The sequence below is a fragment of the Takifugu flavidus genome, chromosome 22 (genome assembly GCF_003711565.1).
Source record: "Takifugu flavidus isolate HTHZ2018 chromosome 22, ASM371156v2, whole genome shotgun sequence".
NCBI classification, from domain to species: domain Eukaryota; kingdom Metazoa; phylum Chordata; class Actinopteri; order Tetraodontiformes; family Tetraodontidae; genus Takifugu; species Takifugu flavidus.
Window position 1 is genome coordinate 8,858,346 of NC_079541.1, and position 24,652 is coordinate 8,882,997.

At 41.3% G+C, this 24,652-nt stretch overlaps 4 protein-coding genes and 1 long non-coding RNA gene across 5 annotated transcripts; 3 read left to right on the forward strand and 2 right to left on the reverse strand.

Moving 5' to 3' along the window:
• Positions 1 to 496: 496 nt before the first annotated feature.
• LOC130519244 (uncharacterized) lies at positions 497 to 2,936 on the forward strand. Its single transcript, XR_008948270.1, has 4 exons — positions 497 to 641; positions 1,000 to 1,157; positions 1,297 to 1,389; positions 2,034 to 2,936. It is a non-coding gene; the product is annotated as an uncharacterized LOC130519244 (long non-coding RNA).
• A 4,443-nt stretch (positions 2,937 to 7,379) lies between these two features.
• Positions 7,380 to 9,200, reverse strand: phax (phosphorylated adaptor for RNA export). The gene is made up of 2 exons (XM_057022138.1): positions 9,025 to 9,200; positions 7,380 to 8,877 (listed from the first exon to the last, which is right to left on the reverse strand). Exon 2 carries the CDS (start codon positions 8,868 to 8,870, stop codon positions 7,713 to 7,715), a length of 1,158 nt encoding a protein of 385 aa, XP_056878118.1. The 5' UTR covers positions 8,871 to 8,877; positions 9,025 to 9,200; the 3' UTR covers positions 7,380 to 7,712.
• A 211-nt stretch (positions 9,201 to 9,411) lies between these two features.
• Positions 9,412 to 14,722, forward strand: pmpcb (peptidase, mitochondrial processing subunit beta). Its single transcript, XM_057022136.1, has 13 exons — positions 9,412 to 9,566; positions 9,844 to 9,981; positions 10,140 to 10,226; positions 11,322 to 11,451; positions 11,617 to 11,815; positions 11,889 to 11,968; positions 12,076 to 12,188; positions 12,934 to 13,077; positions 13,333 to 13,493; positions 13,563 to 13,648; positions 13,731 to 13,819; positions 14,036 to 14,111; positions 14,366 to 14,722. Exons 1-13 carry the CDS (start codon positions 9,483 to 9,485, stop codon positions 14,428 to 14,430), a joined length of 1,452 nt encoding a protein of 483 aa, XP_056878116.1. The 5' UTR covers positions 9,412 to 9,482; the 3' UTR covers positions 14,431 to 14,722.
• On the reverse strand, positions 14,488 to 21,426 carry dnajc2 (DnaJ (Hsp40) homolog, subfamily C, member 2). Its single transcript, XM_057022134.1, has 16 exons — positions 21,208 to 21,426; positions 20,325 to 20,515; positions 20,120 to 20,195; positions 19,934 to 20,032; positions 19,608 to 19,830; positions 19,462 to 19,527; positions 17,108 to 17,199; positions 16,910 to 17,031; positions 16,608 to 16,757; positions 16,454 to 16,542; positions 16,218 to 16,287; positions 15,958 to 16,142; positions 15,277 to 15,377; positions 14,989 to 15,096; positions 14,744 to 14,904; positions 14,488 to 14,638 (listed from the first exon to the last, which is right to left on the reverse strand). The coding sequence occupies exons 1-16, from the start codon at positions 21,260 to 21,262 to the stop codon at positions 14,570 to 14,572; spliced, it is 1,857 nt and encodes a 618-aa protein (XP_056878114.1). The 5' UTR covers positions 21,263 to 21,426; the 3' UTR covers positions 14,488 to 14,569.
• Positions 21,427 to 21,563: 137 nt separating this feature from the next.
• psmc2 (proteasome 26S subunit, ATPase 2) lies at positions 21,564 to 24,591 on the forward strand. The gene is made up of 12 exons (XM_057022137.1): positions 21,564 to 21,813; positions 22,075 to 22,112; positions 22,202 to 22,283; positions 22,507 to 22,606; positions 22,758 to 22,889; positions 22,980 to 23,052; positions 23,224 to 23,319; positions 23,393 to 23,557; positions 23,631 to 23,718; positions 23,807 to 24,009; positions 24,100 to 24,196; positions 24,374 to 24,591. The coding sequence occupies exons 1-12, from the start codon at positions 21,744 to 21,746 to the stop codon at positions 24,529 to 24,531; spliced, it is 1,302 nt and encodes a 433-aa protein (XP_056878117.1). The 5' UTR covers positions 21,564 to 21,743; the 3' UTR covers positions 24,532 to 24,591.
• Positions 24,592 to 24,652: the final 61 nt, after the last annotated feature.

The window sequence follows — 24,652 nt, forward strand, 5'->3', positions numbered from 1 at the left end:
GTGAAGCATGGCAGTCTGGAAAAGCTTGCTGAAACAATTTACAAATTTGATACCTACCTAAGTGTTGAGCGGCTCCAATCTGTGGCACTTGCACTCATCAGTAAACATCCCTGTTTGAGGGAGCCAGGTTCACCAGATGGGTGTTCTGGCTGGAAGCATAGTTTGAAATTCAAAATGGGGAACTATGGTGGTAAACTAAAAAGAGCAGGATGTATAGAGGTTGCGATAAATGCTGGGAAAGGAGGAAGACCACAAATGGCTTTGAAAGGCCTCATATGTTATCTTATTCTAGTGTTTGTCTTCTCTATGTTGAATGTTGCAGCGTCACACCGAGACAAATTCCTAGCTTGTGTAATACATGAACAATGGCAATAAATAAATCTGATTCTGAGGTTAATTACCTACTGGACATTCCTGAGGGGCAGAGTGAGGATAGCCTGGAGGCTGAGAGAAAACTCCTGGTTGAAGAAATGGAGGGAGAAAAAAAAAAGAAAAAAAAAAAAAAAAGGAACCCCAGTGGAGCCGTCATCGCCTCAAAGATGGACCAGACCTTCCCATTGCGGAGAAGAGAAATTGTAGAGGCCGGACCTCCAGTGAAAACTTTGAAGGAGCGGTGGCCCGCTCTTTTTACAGAGAGACAAGTACTGACATAATTATAAAAGTTTTTCCTTTGTGAGCCTTTTTTGCAGTACTCCACCTCTTCTGAATTCAGACTTTAATCTCAGAATTCAGAGAAAAGTCACATTTGAGAAATTCTGACTTTCCCCTCAGAATTATGACTTTCCCCAGTTCCCCCCCCCCCCCACCTATTGTTTTTTTGTTCAATGTGCTAATACTCTTCCCATCTTCTGTAGTTCTGTCATTCTGCCTCGTGACTAAATACAAAATGGCAGTCTGCTAATTACTGTTGTAATAAAATTAAACTAACGGTTGTGAGTGTATTTTTCCACACTGGCCCAACCCTATTTACTCACCATGCTTTTTTGCTGTGTGTTGCAGGTGTATGCAGAGTTCAACAGGGTAGTCACCAAGAACCTACAGGGGGACTTATTTGAGGACCTGGACCGCCACACACCACGCTTGGTCGAGATCTTCATGGCAAAGAAAGTAAGTGTGGGGCAGACCTGACAGAGTTGGTGCAGCAAGTTCATGCCGGGGTAAGTCTATGAAAGGCTTTGTCTATTTCTCATGGTAAGGTGACTTCAAATAGTGATTTTTTTTGCAAAAATTGTTTGGTGCTGTAGTTTTTGAATGCTGCATTATCTTGAGCTTAATTTGTTCAAGATCCACTTCTAGAATCCAGATGTGACAGCAATGCGCACCATGGTACTCCGAGGCCTCCCTGTTCTACTTGGTGATGATCCCAGTGACTTCTACAACACCTGCTTTGTAAGTTATATTATGGGCATCCTAAAGGAGCACACAGTTATGGGGAAATGAAGGGGGGGGAAGAAAAAGAGGGGGAGAGGAAAAGAGCAGAGTAGTAAGACATGGGGAGATAAGAAGAGAAAGAGGGTGAGAGGGCTGCCTGAACCAGCCCTGACTAAAAGCTCTGTCATAGAGGAAGGTTTTACGCTAGACTTAAATGTAGAGAGTGTGTCTGCCTCTCTGACCCATGGAGAGACCTGATTCCACAGTCACTATCAAATAAAGCAGAAATGCCTAAAAATAAAAAAAGTAAGTGTTTTCTAGATTGATATAGTCCAGTGGCTGGCTTCCAGCTGTTAGCATTGCAACTTGGCGCAAATCATGGCAGTGAATATTTTGTTCACTTTTACCGAACCACTGACTTCTATTCATTGCCATTGCACTGAGCTAAGCCATGATGTTAAGAGCTGAAAGCCAGCTACTGCACGTACAGACACAAGATATCGATCATGTTGTCTATGAAAATGATAGCGAAAGGGTTAACTCCCAAATCGTCCTAGTATTCCTTTACTGCACAAGGCTGGAAGGCAGTGTCGGCAGGACAGTTGAAATGGTGACAGTTTTGAATTGACATTTCCCTGTTGTAATGTTTGGTTTCATCACAGGATTGTGACACTGATGAGACCTTGGCACAAGTATCTGTCGGGGTGCTGACTGTTGTCCCTGAAGATGAGCAACTCGTTCCAAATCAGCTCCACCTTCACCCCATATCTACTGCCATCATTGTTGAGGGAGGTATTGTAATGATGTCCAGAACCTACCTGAGGCACTTTGCCTTATGTTTGGATTGTCATATGCTTTACATTTAGACTACCCAAAAGTCATGAAACACTTTCGGCTTCATTCAAAGAGTGATGCTTGGCCTGGGAGAGAGCAAGCTCCCGCCAAAATTGCAAAGTCTTAAAAAGCTCTTGAGTTAGAATGCAAATGTACGAGTGGATTCAGTTTAAGACACTCCACTAAAATTGTCAGCCCACGGGTTCATCAGCAAGTTAGAGGCTGTTGATGTATGTACATTGTTTGACACAGGTGAGATCCATTGCCAGTCATTACCCTCTCAGGTTTTTGTACTCAAGCCACTTTGCACTTGATGGCTTTTTTTTTTTTTTTTTTTTTTTAAATACTTTTTATTAAGAATACTTTTTCTAAAGTACTTTTTAAATAAATATTTTAGTGATTTGAGTAACATTATTCAGGAATATAGAAGTGCACTTGTCAGCATGTTGGTTCTTGTGGTCTATAAACTTATTACAGTATTAAAGCTGTGTTTGTGGATGTCATTAAAGGCAATCTTTAAAAAAGTTGATATAAATGGAAAGAACAATTGATATTTGAACTTTCAACTGTTATTACCTCGATTTATTATGTAATTCAGATTTTAGGAGATTGGAGCCTGTTTTTCATTCCTGTATAGATATTTTTGAACCACTTAGATTACTGAAGTCGCGTTTGCATGGTTTTAGCAAGTCAGTCAGATTGCTGTTCAAGTAAATATATAACTTAGAAATGCCAAGTCAGTCCAACTTAGATAAGTGTTATATGGACTGAAGAGAGTAAATTTAACATGCAATCATTTAGTAGATTAAAATTGTAATTCTGAGTAGTCTTTACCAAGTCAAGAGTATTCTAAACCAAGTTATCAAGTACACTACTTGATTGTTTTAGTTGCTTAAACTAATTTGTAAGTGTACTCTACGAAGGAAGTGCTAGTTAGTACAACTTAAAATAACTAGTTCTCTTTACTTGTTATTTTAAGTGCAATCGGTTTGCATGCTTTTTTTAAGTAATGATAACCAATTGGATTTTACAATGCTGGAACCATGAGGCAGAACCGCCTGTTTGTTTCCATTCACGCCACTGAATGCCTTCATGAAGTTACCCAGGGGAACCTCTGAGGTTCAGTGCCAAGGAGAGAAGCTGCTGGTCCGTTGGAAAGACAATAACATTGTCACAGTGGCAAGAAACATGGATGAAAAATACACCAAGACCTCTGTCAAGAGATGGAACAGGCATCGACATGCCTTTGACAATGTCCAACAACCAAAATGCATCAGCCGATACAATGAGCACATGGGTGGTGTAGACCTTCACGACCTACAGGTTTCACGATTCCATATCTCAATCAGGTCAAAGTGGTGGTGGTGGCCCATCTTTGCATTTTATTGGAGGGACCATCGACCTGCTCACCTTCAAGGATAGTCGCACAGTCTTTTCTGCAAAGGTTTGGAACGAAACCACTGAGCCTTGGAAGGAGATCTCTACTGAGTGCTACCGTTGATCAGGCAAGATACGACAAAGCTTCCCACTGGCCAATTAACACGATGCACCGGTTCCAGAGATGTCGCCATTGTGAGAAACGCACAACCTATGCATGTGAGAAATGCAAAGTACCACTGCACATTGAGTGCGTCAAGCTGTACCATGGAGTGTAGAAGAAAAACAGGAGAATGCAGTCGGACATAGAGTTCACAAGCATACAATTATAATCAAACATTACTTTGGAGTCTAGGAAGAAAAGCTGAAAAAAAAAAAAAAATGTCCTAAATGTTCCAGGAAAAGATGTTATTTTTAGTCATTCAAGGCGTTGCTTTGCTCTTTGTTCTACAACCTATTTTATTCTGTTCAGTCAGTCAGTCAGTCTAGGCCTATACTTGAAAGCATGTTCAGCCAGCTACCTCTATCCTAAATGTTTACCTTCATGTTCAGTGTGTTCAATGTATACTGCACTAAAAAGGAATGCGTTCAAATGAATTTTGCACTAAAGTTGCACAATGTTGAAACACATTCTTTTTGTTTTTCATAACGGTGCTCCCAGTATTCATATTGCTAGCGGATAGTATAAGGCTTATATATTAAATATTCAAACTACAAAGCATTTAGAGGCAATGCTGGAACTTTTAAAAGTGATAATAACTAGCCTTTGATATAAGGATTTTATACACTCGCGCGCGCACACACACTGCACAGGTCAAATAGACCTATATTCAGTCTGTCCAATGGTTGATACAACACAGTATCCCACCGGTCACAACTGTGACCGATCATAAAACTTTCATGAAAAATTCTAAAATTATGATTGTTTCAAATGACACACGATTTGGATATTTTTGTGTCTGGGAAAAATTTGGGATTAAATGGGTTAAGCTAGTTAGCTGTGAGAGCTTGCGAGCCTGGATCTTTCTAGACTTCTGATCTTCCATGCCCTTCTCAGTCATTTTTAATCATCATTTTCCTCCATGAACAGTTATTTCCACTTTAATAAAAACGCTGAAACACCACGGAGTTTCACCTCGTTATTCAGCCGAACAACGATCCTTCCTCGTTTACTCACGTATCTCAACGAGCAGACTTGGATCAATTAACCTCCGACGCCAGGCTGACGAGCTCCCTCATGCAGCTTGTAACTTTCCTCCTCCAAAGGTCTCCGTGACTTTTCCTTCTTTTATCCTCCAGTTAGACAGCTCCACACTCCAAAACTCCACGAAGAGCAAGTTTCTCGACTAAATGTAGGTCCCCAATGGTTGAAGCCACTAGCCCGACGCTCTCCTCTCGTCCACAAAAGCACTCCAAACGATTTCCCGGTTCTCATGTCTTACTCCAAAAACATTGAACATAATACAAAAGATCCATCATGACATACAAACAAACAAAACAAACAAATTCGGATGGTTTGAAATCAAAAAAGGCAAAAAACTTAGCTAACGAGCGAGCGCGAAACTGTGTGGCACCACTCCATGACAACCGCCCCACCCTGTATGATACGCAGTCTTTTATACGTAAATGACCGGAAATATCAATTAAGGCATATACGCAATATTAACGTAAAATCCTCCACGCACACCTGAGTCAAATAAATGAACTAACAACTTATTAATTAACTGAAAAAGTATTTAGGCTCCACTGATATTAAAGAATTACAATAGTCCAGCATGGAAGTAACAAATGCATGGACTAACTTTTCAGCATCATGTCGCGTCAGTAGTTTCCTGATCTTTGCAATGTTTCTCGGGTGAAAAAAGGCACTTCTAGAGATTATTTTAATGTGTGAGTTGAAGGAGAGATTTTGGTCAAACGTTACTCCAATATGTGGCAAGTACTAAAACACACACATGTGCACACACAAACATGCAAACACAGACCTGTTGTTTGTTCAGAGTGCTGACATCATGTGGCACTTCCCCCTCTCTCTCAAAAGATACAAGTCGTTCACCCTGTTTGATCAAATGGAAATAAGAAACAGTGTGTTGTATCCAGGCAACAAGTTGGTTGCCAGGTGACAGATACAGAGGTCCTGAGACCATAGAGTGCATGCACCAAGTCCTTGTGAAAAAAAGACATGGCGGAACATCACTCCTGCAATCCACGACCACTTAAGCAGATCATTCAAACGATACATTTCCACGCTGTGAACTTCTGCAAACAGTAAATATCAGTTGTAAAGAAAAACCTGCATCCAGACCACTAATTACAGCATCATGGTCTGCTGGAAGATATGAAAACACAGTGGGTTCTGCCACACAGCTGGGCCTTTAAAATGATGAACAGAGATGATGATCATTTTCAAGGTGCTTTAGCTGAAAGATCCACAGGCCCCTTATAGGCTTCCACAGTCCCCAGGACCTGCAACTCAATACTGTCCCTTTGATTCAGCTGCAACTACTGTAGCAGTATTTCTTCATCCAGCACATACATGACCATCCTATATATTAGTTTTCAGTATGTGCTGGATAACCAAGGACATGTGTTATGATAGTTTGAAAAGTTTCAATAGTTTGAAAAGTTTTAATAACATAAATAATATCAGGACTTCATGGTGATCACTCTAAAGAAAGTGATACTTAAAGTGATTTTTGTTGCAAATTCTACTGTTTGAGATTTCTTTTTGTATTCAAACATGTTATGAAATTATTTTTAATGAGGAGTTGTGGCTCATGCCCTATGATGCAGTTGACCACCAGAGAGGAAATGAAGCTGTCGTCGATTTAAATATGCGGAGTTTGCTTCTTGTTCGTTTATATTGTCTAAAAGAAGAACCTTCTTTTGGAATAACATCAAAGACTTGGTAGAAATAGCAGAATTGGAAGAGAAAAACTTGAGTTTGTTTCTTGTTTGTTATTAGTTGTCACTGGTGGAATAATTTTCTTAAATTAAAAAAATAAAATCACTTTTTCTCGAAAATCGATTTCACTGAGTGAACATACAGCACTAATAGCAGACCTTTTCTGCCATCTACTGGACACCAGGTGTGATTTAAATTGTCTTAGTTTGCTCCCTGATAATAAACTCCCTACTTAAAAAATAAATACAAAAATGATTAGCATCCTCTTTAAAAACATAATCCGCAAAATAGATGATACGTTATTAAGTTGTTTAATTTGTACTTTATTTGACACATTATTTTCACTGCTTGTTTGTACACACCTTATTTGTATTTTTGTTCACCTTTAAATTCTCATTTATTAGAAACTAATATATTTGTTGAAGAATTACTCCAGAATAACTACAATTGACCCCTAGACACATAATTGTCTGACAGTATCTGATGAAAAATAATGTATGGTAAAGCAGAAAATCTCAGAAACTAATGGGCAAGAGGTTGAGTTTTCACAAGGGGCCAAAATAGCAATAAATACTGAAAAATATGAGCTAATTTTGGAAGTTTAAAGTAGTAGAAGTACTTGGACCTTAGAATTCTCTTTTTAACACTGTATGTCACTGCCTACAAATGCTTTGTGTGAAAAGCTGTCCTTATTTTTCTAATTAATTTATTGCATTTCCTCCATACTGCCTTGTATATTTTTATTCAGTAATGTTTTCTAATAGTTTCCTCCAAGATTATGAAATCTATACATTTATATTTTATAAATCTACAGTCTTTAACATGACTTCCTGTCATATCTGCTCAGGATCATTGGCTTTGTGGCTCAGGACAGGAAAAAGAGCAAATCATGCAAATTTACAAATACATTTATTTGACGTCCAGATACAAAAATGACTTACCGGTACTCAAAAGCATAAGTATCTTATAATCAAACTTAATTCTGGTTAAAGATTGAGTTATTCGCTATTACTGTAGCTGTAGTACAAGCTGCAAAATTTTAGCTGTATGTTTAATTTAAATCCTAGAAATGCTGGAACAATCTAAACTGTATACATTTGTTTAATTGCTAAGGATATTAAAACACAAAACGCACTGTTATTCAACACACAGTAGTAATAGTGTTTAAACTCAATTTATTTCAGTGCAGAATGTCCCATTCTACTGGACTCCTCCCTGATTCTCCTCAGAAGACCTCCAGGTCTGCTGAGTTGTAGACCACTGCTGTTTCTTCAATGCCCACCACAGATTCGACCTGACCTTTATCCTCTTCCTCCTCTGCTACCTCCTCCAGTGACTCGAGCGCATCATTGGTGTCACTGGCAAATGTCTCCCTGGAAACATCGTCGTGTTCCTGCAGATTCAGCGTTCCAATGGCATCTTTCATCTTCTTGGCCAACAGGTGGCGCTTCCGTTTCTGCGCTGCTTTCTTGTTCTTGATCTCCTTGTGCTGTTCATCCAAGAATATCTTCCTCACCTGAGCCTTGGTGATGCTTGGCGTGTTTTTCAACAGGTTGAGGTAAACGCCACCTGGAGTTCGCCGCCTGCTGCCATCCAGGGTGTACACGCCACCACATTCTTCCAGGGTGGCAGTCTCTCCCAGTAATTCAATGGCTTTTTTTGTACCTAGGACCTTAACAACACGCTCTATGAGGTCTTTTTTAGGTTCTTGTAGCCTGTACACTATCTCATCTACCACTGTATCCTCAGAATCATCCTCAGTGATCTCATAGCGACCTTTGACGTCCATCTCTGCCCTGGGGCCAAGCCTCTCCTTGGCTGACCTCTTCCTCTTGGCATCACCTCCTGGACATCCGTCTGAAACCCTGCCGCTCATGTACTCCTGCAGCTGTTCATCCAGCATGCTCACCTCATCTTTATCCTGCTCTCGCTCTTTCTCCATGATCTTACGGGCCAGGACATAATTATAAGTCTCTACATTTCTGCTTGACATGCTGACCTCACCCTCCATGCCAAATATACCGAGTTCTGCAGCAATCGCATCCTGGCACTGCTCCTGTACCACACTTCCCCAAATGTTGTTCACTTTACGGCCTCCTGGTGCATTTCCTGGGGTGACTGAAGGACGGATGGACACTTTCTGTCGCTTTCTACGCCACGAAGCCTCCTCTTCTGACGAGTCACTGTCGCTGGAATCTAAAGGCTTCACGGTGCTGCGGTACGCGACGGCAGACGTCTCCGGGGCGCTTCTGTTGCCGCTAAATGCTCGAGGTACCTGCGGTCGAGCAGCGGCAGGGACGGCTGCCATCTCAGAGTCAGAGCAGGAACCAGAGAGCTCACCATCCTCCAGGTCGTCGTCCAATAGATTACCGCCATGTGCCATTTCTCGCCTGAAATTCAAAGCCAAGTTACGTCTGTTCTAAAGCGTCTGCTCAAGTTGGCCAGTCATTAGCGACATAAGCTATGTGTGAACAATTATCAGGTAACAATGTTTGCCTCGAAAGGAAATCAAAGAATTGACTTTAAAATGAACGTACCTTTAAGTGCACGAGTCTGTGATTTCTGTGAAGTAATGCATAAGGGTTTCCCCAAAAAATTGCTCCAGTGAAGTCTTTAGTCAAATGGCCAAACTTGAAACAGGGAAGAAGATTCGCGGTACACCAAGCGATTACTTCCGCCCGACGGATGTCACACTTTCAAAATAAAAGTGAGCACAAATCTGGGGGGAGATAAACAATGATTGCTTCAATTACCAATTGACTCGTTGTAAATAGGACTACATTCAAAGAAATATTGAAGTACTATAAATGTTAAATAAAATCGCTTTAAAAGTAATCAGGCTATATTTCTGGCAGATAATGGAAAATAACTAATGCAACAAAGGTACGGGATATTTTTTTCTTTTACAATGTTCAGCTTTCTTCGTGGTTGTTGCGTCCCGAATGCGTCATTGAAAGTCGCACATGCGCACAATGTGTTTTATAAAACAACCAATATGGCGGCGTCCGTACAGCACCTCATATTAGCCGGGAGATATCTAAATCATCGGCAATTACTGAAGACAAGCTCTTTAAGAAAGGTAAGACGAATATAGTGACTACCCGACTGTCTAGAAACTATTTGATTTATTATTTGACACGGAATATTTCAAGTGTGCCCTGCTAGCTGTGAACTAGCAACCTCTGTGGGGTATAATAAACAATGCTTGCTAATGATTTGGACTCTGAGATACTCGTAAACCATCAAACCAGCTAGTTTGAATAATTAATTAATCATAGTTACTGAGTTGAGTTATGCAAACGGCTGCGTGGATCTATATTTGATGCAGTATCACAACTGGATCGGTCCTCTTGCAGTTTTTAGGTCGAACGCACAGACTCTTGGCTACTCGGGCAGCTCAACAGGTGGCTCTAAATCTTCCAGAAACGAAGGTGACCACTTTAGAAAACGGTCTTCGGGTGGCTTCTGAAGACTCTGGTCTTAGCACCTGTACAGTAAGTCCATTTATTTGTTTTAAGAGCTTATACCCTCACAAGAAACGACACCTAAAGATCACAGCCTCATTCGTTGCTTTAAAATGCCGGGTGTAGCACAGGCGATTACTGTGGAACGTTTAAGTTGGATCTTTCTAATCACAGCTTTCCTCCTCTAGGTGGGTCTTTGGATAGATGCTGGCAGTCGATATGAGAACGAGAGAAATAATGGCACTGCACATTTCCTTGAACATATGGCATTTAAGGTGAGATTTGCTTGTGTCATCGCACTCCATCATCTTAGAATATGACAGTTAGCCGGGTTTTTTTTAGTTATTTTATTGGTTAAAGGAGTAATTGGCTGCAAGGATTTACAGAATGTGCAATTATGACAGGGTGTCCACAATAGACAGGCTGAATGAGATCTTAATTTTGTATAAACAAAGAATCCAAATGGTGCACTGAACATATTATACTAATAGACATAATCAATGGAGAGACATACATAGTTACAGAGGTGTGCTGTGAGTCGCCAGCTCCTTGTAGGAGCCTATGTGAGCATTTGGAGGTTCAGTACCTTAATTGGCAATACTCTGGAGGTGTACTAGGTGTACGACGACCTCACCGGGGTTTGAACCAATATCCCTTCGCTTCTAATCCCACATAGTAATAATAATGATGGATATGTTTGAGAATAAGAGTCAACTGAGTCAACAATGTTTCTCTAAGCGGAATAATTGTCCATAATTTGCCACCTCAACAGGATATGATGCAATTGAGGTGGCAGATTATGGACCATGATTCCAGTTAGAGAAAAATTGTGCTTGGAGAGAGGTCTGAATTGGTCTGATTTAGAAGACTGGGGATGAACTCTTGTCAGGACGGAACATAGGTCTTGTCCTTAACTTTGACAGTAGCTGTCCTGATGTGTCCATCTGCTCCAGAGTTGGTCTCAACCCCTCTGCCCACTGACCAGAGAGCTTGTGGGACTTGTGGGTCAAATATTAATACCACCTGGCTCAGAGCCAGTCAGCTCCATGCAGTCGCTGAGGATCACTCTGAGCACTGTTTTCAGATCTTCTTTTTCGGCAGCTGGTCCTGCAGCTCAGGTTTGGGTACTGAGCCTCCAGGTCAACAGGATCGGACACGGCTTCTGCAGTGGGGCGTACTGGCTCACTACATCCCTCTAGATGTTTAACCTGGGGTGGTGCACTGAACAAAGCTTAAAGCTGAGACAGACCATCTCAATAACTTAGGATATCATCAAAAAGAGTTGTTTCAGTTCAAAAAGTGCAACTCTTATATTATTTAAATTCATTGCACACAGACATGATATGCTTTGTTTTTTCTGTGTACTACAGGGCACAAGAAAACGTTCCCAGCTGGACTTGGAGCTAGAGATTGAGAACATGGGGGCTCACCTGAATGCCTACACGTCCCGAGAGCAAACTGTGTATTATGCTAAAGCTTTTTCAAAAGATCTTCCTCGAGGTAAAATGCAGAAGGGAAGAGAATTAAAGAATTATTTGCAAATAAACAGGATGATGTCTCAAGGGAAATGTATCTACCTCTAATATACATGGTGTTCAAGTATTTTTTTATTGTAGAAAAAAGATATCTCCAAATGTAATAATACTTCTATTTTACCCTCCACAGCTGTGGAGATCCTGGCTGACATTATCCAGAACAGCACACTGGGGGAAGCAGAAATAGAGAGAGAGCGAGGGGTGATCCTGAGAGAGATGCAAGAAGTAGAGACCAACTTGCAGGAAGTGGTCTTCGATTACCTGCATGCCACCGCATATCAGTCCACAGCTTTGGGCCGGACCATTCTAGGCCCTACTGAAAACATCAAGTAAGCCCAAAGATGTGTGCACCATCATCAGTGCATGTTTAATCAAACCTGTTTTTAAATTGATTGCTTACAGAACAATCAACAGGGGAGACCTGGTGGATTACATCACTACTCATTACAAAGGCCCCAGAATAGTCCTAGCTGCTGCCGGAGGTACTCTGCACCTCAGAATTCTGTCTTACATATTTAAAGGGGGGGGGGGGGGTGAGAGACCTTGTCCAGAAATCAAAGGCTGATTTTCTGATTTATGTGTTTCTCAGGAGTTTCTCATAATGAGCTAATTGATTTGGCCGGCTATCACTTTGGAAAGCTTCCTGGTAGATATAAAGGTGAAGCTCCAGCACTTCCTCTCTGCCACTTTACAGGAAGCGAGGTGAGGTGAAAGGCTATACAGTGGGACCTCTACTTACGAAATTAATTGGTTCCGGAAGTTGTTTCGTAACCTGAAAATTATGTAAGTAGAGACGCGTTTTCCATGTAAATGCCCTAATCCGTTCCAAGCCCCCAAAAATTCGGACATAATTTGTTTTATAAATCATAAAAATGCATCAAAACATGTAACAAATACATGTTACAATTAGATTACCGCACAATAAATGTAGGAATTCAGTGCAAGGCTTCTCCAGGAACAAAATGAAATTTATTACAGGCTAATCTTACATTAGCCGTCATTACTAGCAACGAACGTTAACACTTGTGGGAACAACGCCATCTAATGGACAATAATACCCACAATAAATAAAAGTTAAACGAAGACGACGCTAGCATACACACAAACTTGTACATATTGACGTCCCTCCTAGCCAATGGGATGACAGGACGATGCTAGGCGATAGCCAATGGCAGAGCAGCTACAAGCATGTGTGCGTTCGCTAAACTCCGCGAGCTGCCAGTAGCAGCGGGAGCGGTTTTTGCCTTTCGTATCCTGAAATTTCTTTCGTAACAAGAGGAAATATTTTCCCGTTGAGACGTTTCGTAACCTGAAAATTCCGCATGTAGAGACGTTCTTAAGTAGAGGTCCCACTGTAATACATTTTGTTATGTAACACATGCAAACGTGGCTTACATTTGGCATTTATCAACTCAACGTAGCATTAATTGAAACACCTTCTTGTCAGATCCGCGTGCGTGATGACAAGATGCCTTTGGCTCATATTGCCATTGCAGTAGAGGCTGTTGGATGGTCCCACCCTGATACCATCCCTCTGATGGTGGCAAACACCCTGATTGGAAACTGGGACCGATCATTTGGTGGAGGTGTGGTAAGTACTGGTAAAAATGAAAACATTTGTGTGGAATTCAAAACGTTATTTAGTGAAATTCTATAAAAGTGTTTAGGCTGCTGAGAGGAAGACAGCTTTTATATCAATGCAAAGGGATGTGATATAATCAAGAAAACTATATTTTTCATATCGTCTAAATAATACAATGTCCTTCAGTAAGGTTATTTTCTTCAGAATTGTTTCTTAAATTGGATTTGTGAGGATAATTTGTTGATTTGTGTTCTCTTATTACAGAATTTGTCCAGTAAATTGGCTCAAATTGCCTGTCAGGGAAACATGTGCCACAGCTTCCAGTCATTCAACACCTGCTACACTGACACAGGCCTGTGGGGGCTCTACTTTGTGTGCGAGCCCAGCACCATCAAGGACATGATGCACTTCACACAGATGGAATGGTCAGTGCAAACATGTGTGCAGAGCTGATTCTATGAACATATCTAAAAATGGAACTGTCCATCTTGCAGGATGTCTCTTTGCACAACTGTGACAGAGAATGAAGTGGCACGAGCAAAAAACCTGCTCAAGACCAACATGCTGCTCCATCTTGATGGTAAATGAGCCCTGCTGATAGGCTGACCACACGTGCTTCTTACTGTTGATTCAAACGATTTGTTTTTAACTGCTGCAACCAGGATCCACACCCATCTGCGAGGATATCGGCAGACAGATTCTGTGTTACAGTCGTAGGATCCCCCTGCATGAGCTAGAGGCAAGAATTGATGTGAGTCTGCAATCCCCCTCCAAAAATAAAGAATTTGACAGCATCATTTTAAAAACTAGGATTTGTCTTGAAATCCAATCCAAAAAAAAATAGCTATTTAAGGATTCCGGAGTGTTCACAACTTTATTCTCCCCAGTAGCGGATTTTGTATTGCTATCACCTTGACCTAGCAATAACTGAATTCATTTTTATATTTTCCTCTTCTACGCAACACAGGCTATTGACGCCAAGACGATCAAGGATGTGTGCACCAAGTACATGTTCAACAAGGCTCCTGCGATCGCAGCAGTTGGTATGTATGAAAAAAATTAATCAGGAGCTGTTGTTAGATTTTAAGCAATGCACTTTATAAGGAAAAAAAGACAAGCACATCGACCAGTTTACTGATGGCGTTAAGGGAGTCACAACTTGCATTTGCTAATTTAGTGACATCTCTTGCCAACTTGTGATCAGAAAGATGGTAAACTAATGTTGCGCCATTCTACATTGTAAAGCAAAGGATTTAAACTGCAATAGATTGTCATTAAATCCAATTTTTCCTCTCAGGTCCAATTGAACAGCTGCCAGACTACAACAAGATCCGCAATGGGATGTTCTGGATGAGAAGCTAAAGACCCAAGATTACCCATTAGCTGGGCATCACAGAAAAACTATTTAACTCTGGTCTGTTTCAGGTTTCTTCTGTAGTTTTATTATAAAATAATAACAAACACAATTTTAAAATAAGACCAATACTTCTTCTAGTTCTTGTCATTTTTTGCTTCTGGCTGCCACCTGCTCCTGTGCAGCTTTCTTGGCTTTAACCATCTCCACCAGTTCCTGTCAGAGAAAAACAGGAGCATGTACAACAACACATGTTCTCTTACCATAAGTTTATCAAATTGAATAAATCCTGAATTGTGACTGAGCTGCACATTATCTTACCTTGTACCTCTTCATACAGTCTTTCTTGCTTCGACCAGGGACAGCATCAGCAATCTTCTCCCAGCGTTCTGGTGTGTTCACTGGGTAGGATTTCAGGGCTTGTTCTAACAGTTTTTGTTCCTCTGAGGTCCAGGGAGCAGTGTTGAGATCACTACCAGCAGCTGAAATGTTTAACAGTATTTGTTATTCAAATTTTGCGCGTTTCTTGAGAAATGATCCAGGTCTCCAAACTTTGTAACGCTCACCATCGAACCTCTCTGAGGGAACAGCTTTGTCCTCCGAGGGCAGTGATGTGTGCTCCTTCTTAAATTTCTCAAAGGCTTTTTTGTTGATTTCATCCTTTTGTACAGGATCTGTGGAGGGACATATGCTTATGTTCAGAACACTACAATTAATATACCAAGGCTTTAAAAAGCTGCAGAAAATATACATATAGGCTTGTAACATCTATTTGTATAAATTCAGTTTTAGACATAACACTAAGAAAATGTTTTTAAATCTTTCATCTACAGATCAACTTTTTGTAGATTTACCAAGCCTCTGTAGGTTCTTTGCTTTGTTAATGACATCTTTAGCAGTCCTCTTCATGCCACTCGTGGAGTGCTGGTTCATATAATTGGCTATAACTTCCCATCTGGAAGAGAAAAACGGCCAAGAATGAAAACGAACACGATCTTGTGTGTGGTTCAACATCTGTATTCCTCCCCCCTTCCTAAGTTAAAAACACAGAAGGTTCAGACTTACACTTATCTATTGCTCGCCTTTATCCCCATCGGGGTCACAGGGATAGTGCACATATGGGTGAGGACAGGGTACATCCCTGGAGGACTTGTTGGTTCATCACAGGGCCCTATATGAGCATTTGTGGGTTCGGTACCTTGCTCAAGGGTACCTCAGCAGTGCGTGGAAGGTGTTCTGCCACTTTCCCCTACTACCAGATCAACTTCCTTGTTTTGTCTGCCCCCAGAACCCTCTGCTTCTCAGCCCAGTTACCAACAGACTGAACTGCCACTGCCCACTCAAATATTTCTACACATCTAATTTGACTCAAAGTGTGTACTTTTGACAACATTGATCAAAGCTGGCTGGATGCTTTTTTTTTTTTTTTTTTTTAAATATAAATTTTTCCTTTTAGGCAGGTGCTTAATCATTATAAAATGGTTGGGCTGAAGCACACAAGCTTTAGAAGCTTTTTGGAACACATTGGGGTTTACCTGGCATTGGTTCCAGCAGGAAACAGGTTGACGGCTTTAATAAGGAGCTGGAGGTCCTCCTCGTTCCAGCCTTTCCCTCCGACGCTTCCCCCCCCTCCACTAGCCTGGTCAGCACCACGAGCTGCTTGCCTTGCTTGGACCTCAGCCTCCTTCTCCTTCTGCAGTTGTACGTTTACTTCGTCGACCTGGAGGGTGGACCAAGATATTCAGAAAACTCTGAGTCGCTATAGCTCTTGATTAGCTTTGCTGTGTTTGTTTACCTGCTTCACCACTGCTGCCTTGCTTTCATCTTTAGAGGACGAGGCCAAGACTTCATTTAGGGACTGCAGACTGGAAATAATACATTTGTAAAAATGACACAAAAGTTGCTATTGTTCTTAAAAAGAAGTTAGTTTATACAGTATACTTTTTTTGTGTATGAAAGCAACAAATGGAGAAACCATTCAAGGGAGTGGATGCCTTTCAAAGGCATTGTATCTGAAGACCGTGATTGTACCTTGCAAGCTCTAGTCGATCACAGAGCTTCTCAACTTCTTCCATCATCTTCACACTGTCCGCTTCATTGTCAGCAAAGTAGTTCCAGTTCTGTCAAGAGAGGGACCATGAATATGCAGCACTAAAGTTCAAAGGTTGTTTTGATGAGATCACACCTTGCAGGTTGCCCTGAGTTTCTGTCTCTCCTTTTTGATCGCCTTCTTCTGGATCTCCTTCTCTTTCTTTGCTTGCTGGGCGGCCTGCTTTGCCTCCTCTTCCTCCTTCTGCTTCAGCAAGCGTGCTGCTTCCAATTCTGCTTGCACAGCCTGAACAAATTAAACCCCTTGGAAGCTCAACACCAGCATTTATCGAATGCTCACGTTTCACTATTTTTATGTCGCAGATGGTGCGCGAGTTTAAAACATAGTTTGCCCCCAAACTAATTCTCCTTATACTTCCAGAAGAGAATGCCACTTACTCGCTCCTTCTCCTCTTGCTCCCTTTTCTTAGCCTCTGCTTTGGCCTTCTTCTCAGACTCTTTCCTGGCTTTTTCTTCTTCCTTGAATTTTTTTATTCTAGGGTCACAACTGTATGCAGTATCTGTGGACACATATCAAAGCTTTTATTCAGATGAGATTCACTTCATATTTCATCTTGTAGCGTGTTAGCTCTGTACCAACTAGTGTTCGTATTCTGTTCATCTCTTCCTTCTTCCTCTGGGCTCTTGAAGCCCGATTCTGCTTTTCAATCCATCTCCTCTCATCTCGACTGAAAGAGAAGGGTGAAAAGAATATCTATCAGACGCTGCTCCAACACTGAAAATACACTGCTCAAAAAAATTAGAGGAACACTTCGAAAACACATCAGATCGAAACTGGGGGGTGATCTTGAATATCTTTCCTGATAAAAAGTAGGTGATGTATTAGTAACAAAATGATGCCACATAATTTGATAGAAATGAAAATGATCACCCTATAGAGGGGGGAAATCAAAGACACCCCAAAAATGATGCAGCAGACGGGTCCATTTTGCCAAAATCTCATTGTAGCAACTCAAAATGATTCTCAGTAGTTTGTGTGGCCCCCACGTGCTTGTACGCGTGCCTGACAACGTCGGGGCTCCTAATGAGACGACAAATGGTGTCCTGGGGGATCTCCTCCCAGATCTGGACCAGGGCATCACTGAGCTCCTGGACAGTCTGAGGATCAACCTGGCGGCACTGGATGGACCTAAACATAATGTCCCAGAGGTGTTCTATTGGGTTTAGGTCAGGTGAACGTGGGGGCCAGTCAATGGTTTCAAATCCTTCATCCTCCAGGAACTGCCTGCATACTCTACCCACATGAGGTCGGGCATTGTCGTGGACCAGGAGGAACCCAGGTCCCACTGCTGTCCCAGTCAGGGTGCCATTATCTAACCGTATAGGTCTCTGCGTCCTTCCAGGGATATGCCAGACCATAACCAGACCATCACTGACCCACCACCAAACCGGTCATGCTGAGTGATGTTGCCGGCAGCATGACGTTCTCCACGGCATCTCCAGACCCTTTCACGTCTCGGGCCCTCAGGCCACCCTAATGGAACCTGTTTCTGATTGTTTGGTCAGAAACATTCACACCAGTGGCCTGCTGGAGGTCATTTTGTAGGGCTCTGGCAGTGCTCATCCTGTTCCTGCTAACTTAAAGGAGCAGATACCGATCCTGCTGAGGGTTTAAGGACCTTCTACGGCCCTGTCCAGCTCTCCTGGAGTAACTACCTGTCTCCTGGAATCTCTTCCATGCTCTTGAGACCATCTTGCAACGGCACATATTGATGTGCCATCCTGGAGGAGTTGGACTACTTGTGCAACCTCTGTAGCATCCAGGTACCGCACCATGCTATCAACAGAGATGTTAATCCAAGCAAAATGAAGAACTACAGCAGTAGAAAGTCAGTCAGTAAAAAAATCAGCCAAAAGAGATGAGGGAAAAAAGTATCAGTGGCCTCAACCTGGAAAGCCATTGCTATTGTTGATTTCATTAACAACCCCCTCTGCTCCTTAACTGACCAGATCAATATCCCAGAAGTTTGACTGATAGGTTGCTATACTCGTGCGGTGAGGTTCATGGCTGGTGAGGCACTGACTCCTCAAGAGTCAGATTTATGATTTATAAAGAACTGAAAAAAGCATCTTATTTCACCATTTTTCCAACAGCATACAACTACTGATAATGCTTCATATCCCATCAGCATTCCCCTTTCAATTACATTCACAAACCAACACAAACATATACACAGGAACATATTTGTCCTATAAAGAACTTTCTTTTATAGCTATGGATAGAGCACCCATCTTGTGTTTTAAGAAATTCATATATACTGTAAACAAATTAAAGTGCAGAGATTTAATTTTGACCAACAGTAAAAATTTCTGTTATTTTTCAAACTTTAAATTCTGGTGCTTCAATAAATTTTAATAAAGTTTGCCTATTAAAATGAGCCAGCACTGCAGCGAGAAAGCACCTGCCAGCTTGCGTACGCCCCCTTGAGTTGAGGCAGAGTACTGCCTGCCTCACCTGCTGACTTTTCTCTGCACTTTATTGTGCGATCAGCAGGAATAGTTCTCTCACACATGCATAAAAGACATTACATAGACTGCAGAAAGTCATGGTGCATAACAACTATTTCTGTAAAGTTCATATTAGCGATATGCTGAGGAACAAAAACTGGCACACGTCATGCAACCCAGTTTGTATTGGATCATGCAGTCAGACGTGAGGCACAATTTGCCCCTGCCTCCCCCGGGGTTTCTGCCCTGGATTTGATCGGGAAAAACTCAAATCCGGCAATTTTTACTCAATAAAATGGCAGAAATGTGTAGTCATACTCCAAATGCATTTTTAACACATCAGTGGAAAATATTAATATTTATTTATGTACACTTTTTTTCTTTTTTGCGGTCAGGGGAGGCAGGTGAGGCACTCTCTGATTAAAAAGTGTTCCTCTAAGTTTTTTGAGCAGTGTATGATGCAGGTCAGTGCTAGAATTCACCATTCAGCTTTTTCCTTTTCCTCTTCATCCAAATAAGAGAATTCCCTCCATGAATCAAAGTTGTACCTGTGGCAGAAATTATTACCATCAACATAAGAAACTTATCCTTCTATTTTGTGTTTAATAGGAAACGCAAAATCATTTACCAAAAAGAGTAAAAACTATCCACTTCTTCAAAGGAGGACTCCATTGTGCCAAGTTTGGGCACGTGTTTTTTGGAAGACCATCTGGCATTCCTCTCAAAAACTGGGCCAAACACCTTAAAAAAGTTGTCTTTGCCCTCACTTTTTGATGGCATTGTGTTGTCAAAGGTGGGATCAACACTGTCGAAGGCTCTCCTCTTCACGGGGTCAGATAAAATTTCTATAGCTGGGGTCCAAAAAAAATGCAGGGAAAAAACATTTTCTTAAACATCAATGACAGAATATAAAATGTAAACCATCCAGAAATGAACAATGACCAAAGTTAAAACCTTTAGTTATGCAGGTGAAGTAGTCATTGTCTCCCTCTGTTATCTGCTCTCCCACAGCTTTTCTCTTGTCTGGATGATGTTTCAACACAGCTGCTTTGTCTGTTAAGAAAATAATATAAACCTTGCTTGGAAAAAGGTTTCTATATTACCAATAGGAGAGTGTATAAACGGAAGGAGCATACTCACGAGCAGCTTTGATCTGTTTCTGTGTGGCTTTGTACCTCACGTTTGTGAGGCCAAGGACAGCATAGTGGTCTTGATTCTAAAACGGACAACAGTAAAAAAATAAAATAAAGATACTGTTGAATAACAATTCTCACCGTTTTGACACTTTGAACTTATTCACAAAGCAGAAATGACCGATTTCAGAAACTAATTTAAACCCCTTTACCTTCCAGTCTTTAGGGTCTAGTGTTCGGAGCATTGGGTCCTCCTCCAGCTGTAACTCCTCATCCTCTGACTCCTCTGAGGATTCCTCTTCCTCTTCAAGTTCCTGGAAGGATGCAGACGTATTCCTATTCCTCCTTTTCACATAGGCCTCGAACCATCGACCCACAGGTTCCACCTCCACCTGCATAGAGGCTGTATGGATGGACAGTCAGACAACTGGTCGTAGGTTGTAGAACCAACGTTAGAAATCCCCCCTCAATTACAATTTTTAAATCCAGGCTCAAAACACACCTGTTTACACTGGGATTTCCTACATTTTCATTGCATATACAGAGTTACATCGCCAATTGTCTTTTGATGTCATCTTGGTTGTTGATTTGTAAGTGTATTATCTTTAGTCAGTGCACTAACTACAACATTTTGGACAGTGCAAACTCTGTTTTCAATGTGCTCTTTTAATAAATATATTTGGCTCTGCCCAGAAACTGTACACTAAAAAACACTTTTCGTTTGTTTTATCGGAATTATTTGACTAACTAGTAAAATATGAGATGGGATGAACTTCTTTATCTGTACTAAAAAGGCCCATCAAGATTTAACTCAGTGAAAGAGGGTAAATCTTCCACATGACATATCAAAATTTCTTAACTATCAATGAAGCTGCTGCACCCATGAGAGGACAACAGCTATTTTTACGTGGTTTAAAAACAAGTAAAATTCTTAAAGTGAATAAACATACTTGGTCATGCTAAAAATAGATTATATAATTATATCCCATTTGCCGGACAGACTCCAAGCTGCATGCTAACAATTATAGCGGTATTATTTTCATTCCACAGAGTAGCGTCGCTAGCTACCCTTCTTTGGCCTGATAAAATACTTACCGGCAGCGGCTATAAAGACAACCGTTTCCTCGCCATCCAACGCTTCCAACAACATCGTTCAATCGTCTGTAAAACTATTCAAGTGAAGAACTATATGAAGTGTTAGCTTTCTAAAGTGCTAAAGTTTGAAGCCCACTCATTTGTAAAGCACATGGGCCTCCCTATCCAAATGCCAAAATTCTGAAGCGAGCTCTGTTGTCACACTGTTGACTGCTCCGTGTCGATATCACGCTCTTGCTTTCTTACTCTGTTGTTCCGGAATATTGTTTATTTCTTTACCTTGTTCAATTTTTTGGAAATAAAGTCATCAGTAAAATAGTATCGTAAATATAATATTACTCTTGGTATTTTATGGCGATTAACAGAATGGAAATATGCATTGTTGTGTAATTTAAGAGACTTGTAGTCCGCCGTTAAATATCATTCCGGCATCTATTTCCGGCATTAGAAGCGGACACTGAAACCTGCTGTGTAACGCTCTAGTAGGGTAGCAGCAGACTGGTGGTTCTGTGACATTTTATGCGCATATATTTACAATGCCGGACTATTTAGGAGATGATCAGAGGAAAACTAAAGAAGAGGATAAGGAGGATGCTCCCATCAGAGGTAAGACCACCTAAAAAGTATAAAAATTAACGTATTTGCTAAGAAAGAAACGACATCATTAGCCACTTAGCTCATACGAATCCTATTCTTCAGAAGAAAAACTGCTGTCGTTGATGGTTGTATGAGCTTAAATTGTTAACCTTTGGAAATGTGTTAAGTTATTTTTTATGTTAGTAGCTGTTTTTGTTGCTCAAATCAAAAAACGAAGCTAGCGGGCCTCGGTCTGCATTTTCATTGACGTTGTTATTTTCGTCCTCACAGCTCTGGATGAAGGAGACATCGCTTTGTTGAAAACATACGTGAGTAATTAAATGCAATAACTTACTATATAGCTTTAAATGTGCAGAATTTGGTCTGTACTATTATTGTGCTTGGCCTGTGTGACCAGGGTCAAAGCACCTACTCCAGACAGATCAAACAAGTGGAAGATGACATCCAGCAGCTTCTTAAGAAGATCAACGAGTTGACAGGTAGGCGATTAAACCTGTTAAGGTTTACATTAATAGGGTCATTTCTGACATGTGCTGGCTGTGCATCTATATTTAATGCACCATTTCTATTCATTCAGCTTTTTGGGGTTGTGCATTGTGAAATCATGGATATATATTGGCACAATTAAAACTGCATTGTGCATTTTTAAGTGGGGGCAAATAAAATCTGACCAAAAGCATTTCTGTTTGATATAATCCATAGGAATCAAGGAGTCTGACACAGGTCTGGCTCCACCAGCACTATGGGATCTGGCTGCTGACAAACAGACTTTGCAAAGTGAACAGCCGCTGCAAGTAGCAAGGTAAATGAAATATTTGGTCATATTAGGTCTCCAATGTCTTGTTTTACACAACTAATTTCTGCATCTTACACACAAAGCTGCATGTGTAACCTAGTGAACGTGTTTTTCTAAAGCCCCTTCCTATTTACAAAATATTTGTTTTATTTTACAGATGCACAAAGATTATCAATGCAGACTCTGAGGACCCGAAATACATAATCAATGTCAAACAGTTTGCAAAGTTCGTGGTGGACCTGAGTGATCAGGTGGCTCCTACTGACATTGAAGAGGGAATGAGAGTTGGGTGAGTTACGTAACTTGCCTTACGTTGGGTTTAAAGTGTCAGCTTTTCTTTTGAGGGAAACTACTTGCTAAGGTATATTTGTTCTTTCAGTGTTGACAGAAACAAATATCAGATTCATATTCCTCTGCCTCCCAAGATTGACCCAACAGTCACTATGATGCAGGTATGAATAGTTTCGGCAAATGGAAAGGTCTTTTATTTTTGAATGTATCTTTTGGGTTCTTATGAACAGAACAGACCTGGTGCTGTTTTGGTTTGAGGATTTTTTTGTACATTGAGAAACAATAACATATTCCGTACAGTTTCTCAAATTAAAGAATTATTTTTTTTGTAGGTAGAGGAAAAGCCAGATGTGACTTACAGTGATGTTGGTGGATGTAAAGAGCAGATTGAGAAGCTCAGGGAAGTGGTTGAGACCCCCCTCCTTCACGTGAGTGTTAAAATTGACCCAATCATCGCCTTTCCACTTTGAATTTTTAATGTTCTTTTCTGCCACTCGCCAGCCTGAGCGGTTTGTCAACCTTGGTATCGAGCCTCCAAAAGGCGTGCTGCTGTTTGGGCCACCTGGCACAGGAAAAACCCTGTGTGCTCGCGCTGTGGCCAACCGCACAGATGCCTGCTTCATTAGAGTCATTGGCTCTGAGCTGGTTCAGAAATATGTGGGGGAGGTGAGTGTGAAGAATATTATAATTGCATTTATTCTATCGTATAAGGCCTTCAGAATGTGAAAATCTGTTGTAGGGAGCCAGGATGGTGCGTGAGCTGTTTGAGATGGCAAGGACCAAGAAGGCCTGTCTTATTTTCTTTGATGAAATTGATGCTATTGGAGGCAAGTCTGAACCCTTGTACTTACATCCTGCTTTAGAGATATTTGTCGCAATTAGCTAATAGTTTTCTTTCGGGTTTGAACTCTTCAGGAGCTCGTTTTGATGATGGTGCTGGTGGAGACAATGAGGTCCAAAGGACTATGTTGGAACTCATCAATCAGCTGGATGGCTTTGACCCACGAGGCAACATTAAAGTTCTGATGGCTACCAATAGACCTGACACTCTTGACCCAGCCCTCATGAGACCTGGACGTCTAGACAGGAAGATTGAGTTCAGCCTACCTGATCTAGAGGTGAAAGTCTACAAGATATATGCTCACAAATCTGATTGACGTTGCTTTTGTCATTATGAACCTTTGGCTTCCTTTGTTTTCATGTCACAGGGTCGCACACACATCTTTAAGATCCATGCTCGCTCTATGAGTGTGGAGAGGGATATTCGTTTCGAGCTGCTGGCTCGCCTGTGTCCCAATAGCACCGGTAAGCTAAACAGTCCCAGCCATTTTTTTTCTCCTGTCCGAATCCTCCGAATTTCGTGGCGTATTGCACGTCAACCACAACCTTTTTAGACTCTTCTAAAGCGAAAACTGAATATTTGCCCCATGACGAACATGTCCCCAGCATTTCCTTGAAAGTAGAGTTTGCTGTGTTTTTCAGGTGCGGAGATCCGCAGTGTGTGCACGGAGGCCGGCATGTTCGCCATCAGAGCCCGCAGGAAGATCGCAACCGAGAAAGACTTCCTTGAGGCTGTCAACAAAGTCATAAAGTCCTACGCCAAGTTCAGCGCCACCCCCAGATACATGACATACAACTAAATGTGTGGCTTTTACTGTCAAAATTCATCGTTGTTCATTAAAGAAAACTTTATTCCTTGATTGAGCCTGGCCGCTTGATTACTTGTAGCCGCTTGTACTTGTCACGACTTAGGAGAATTTT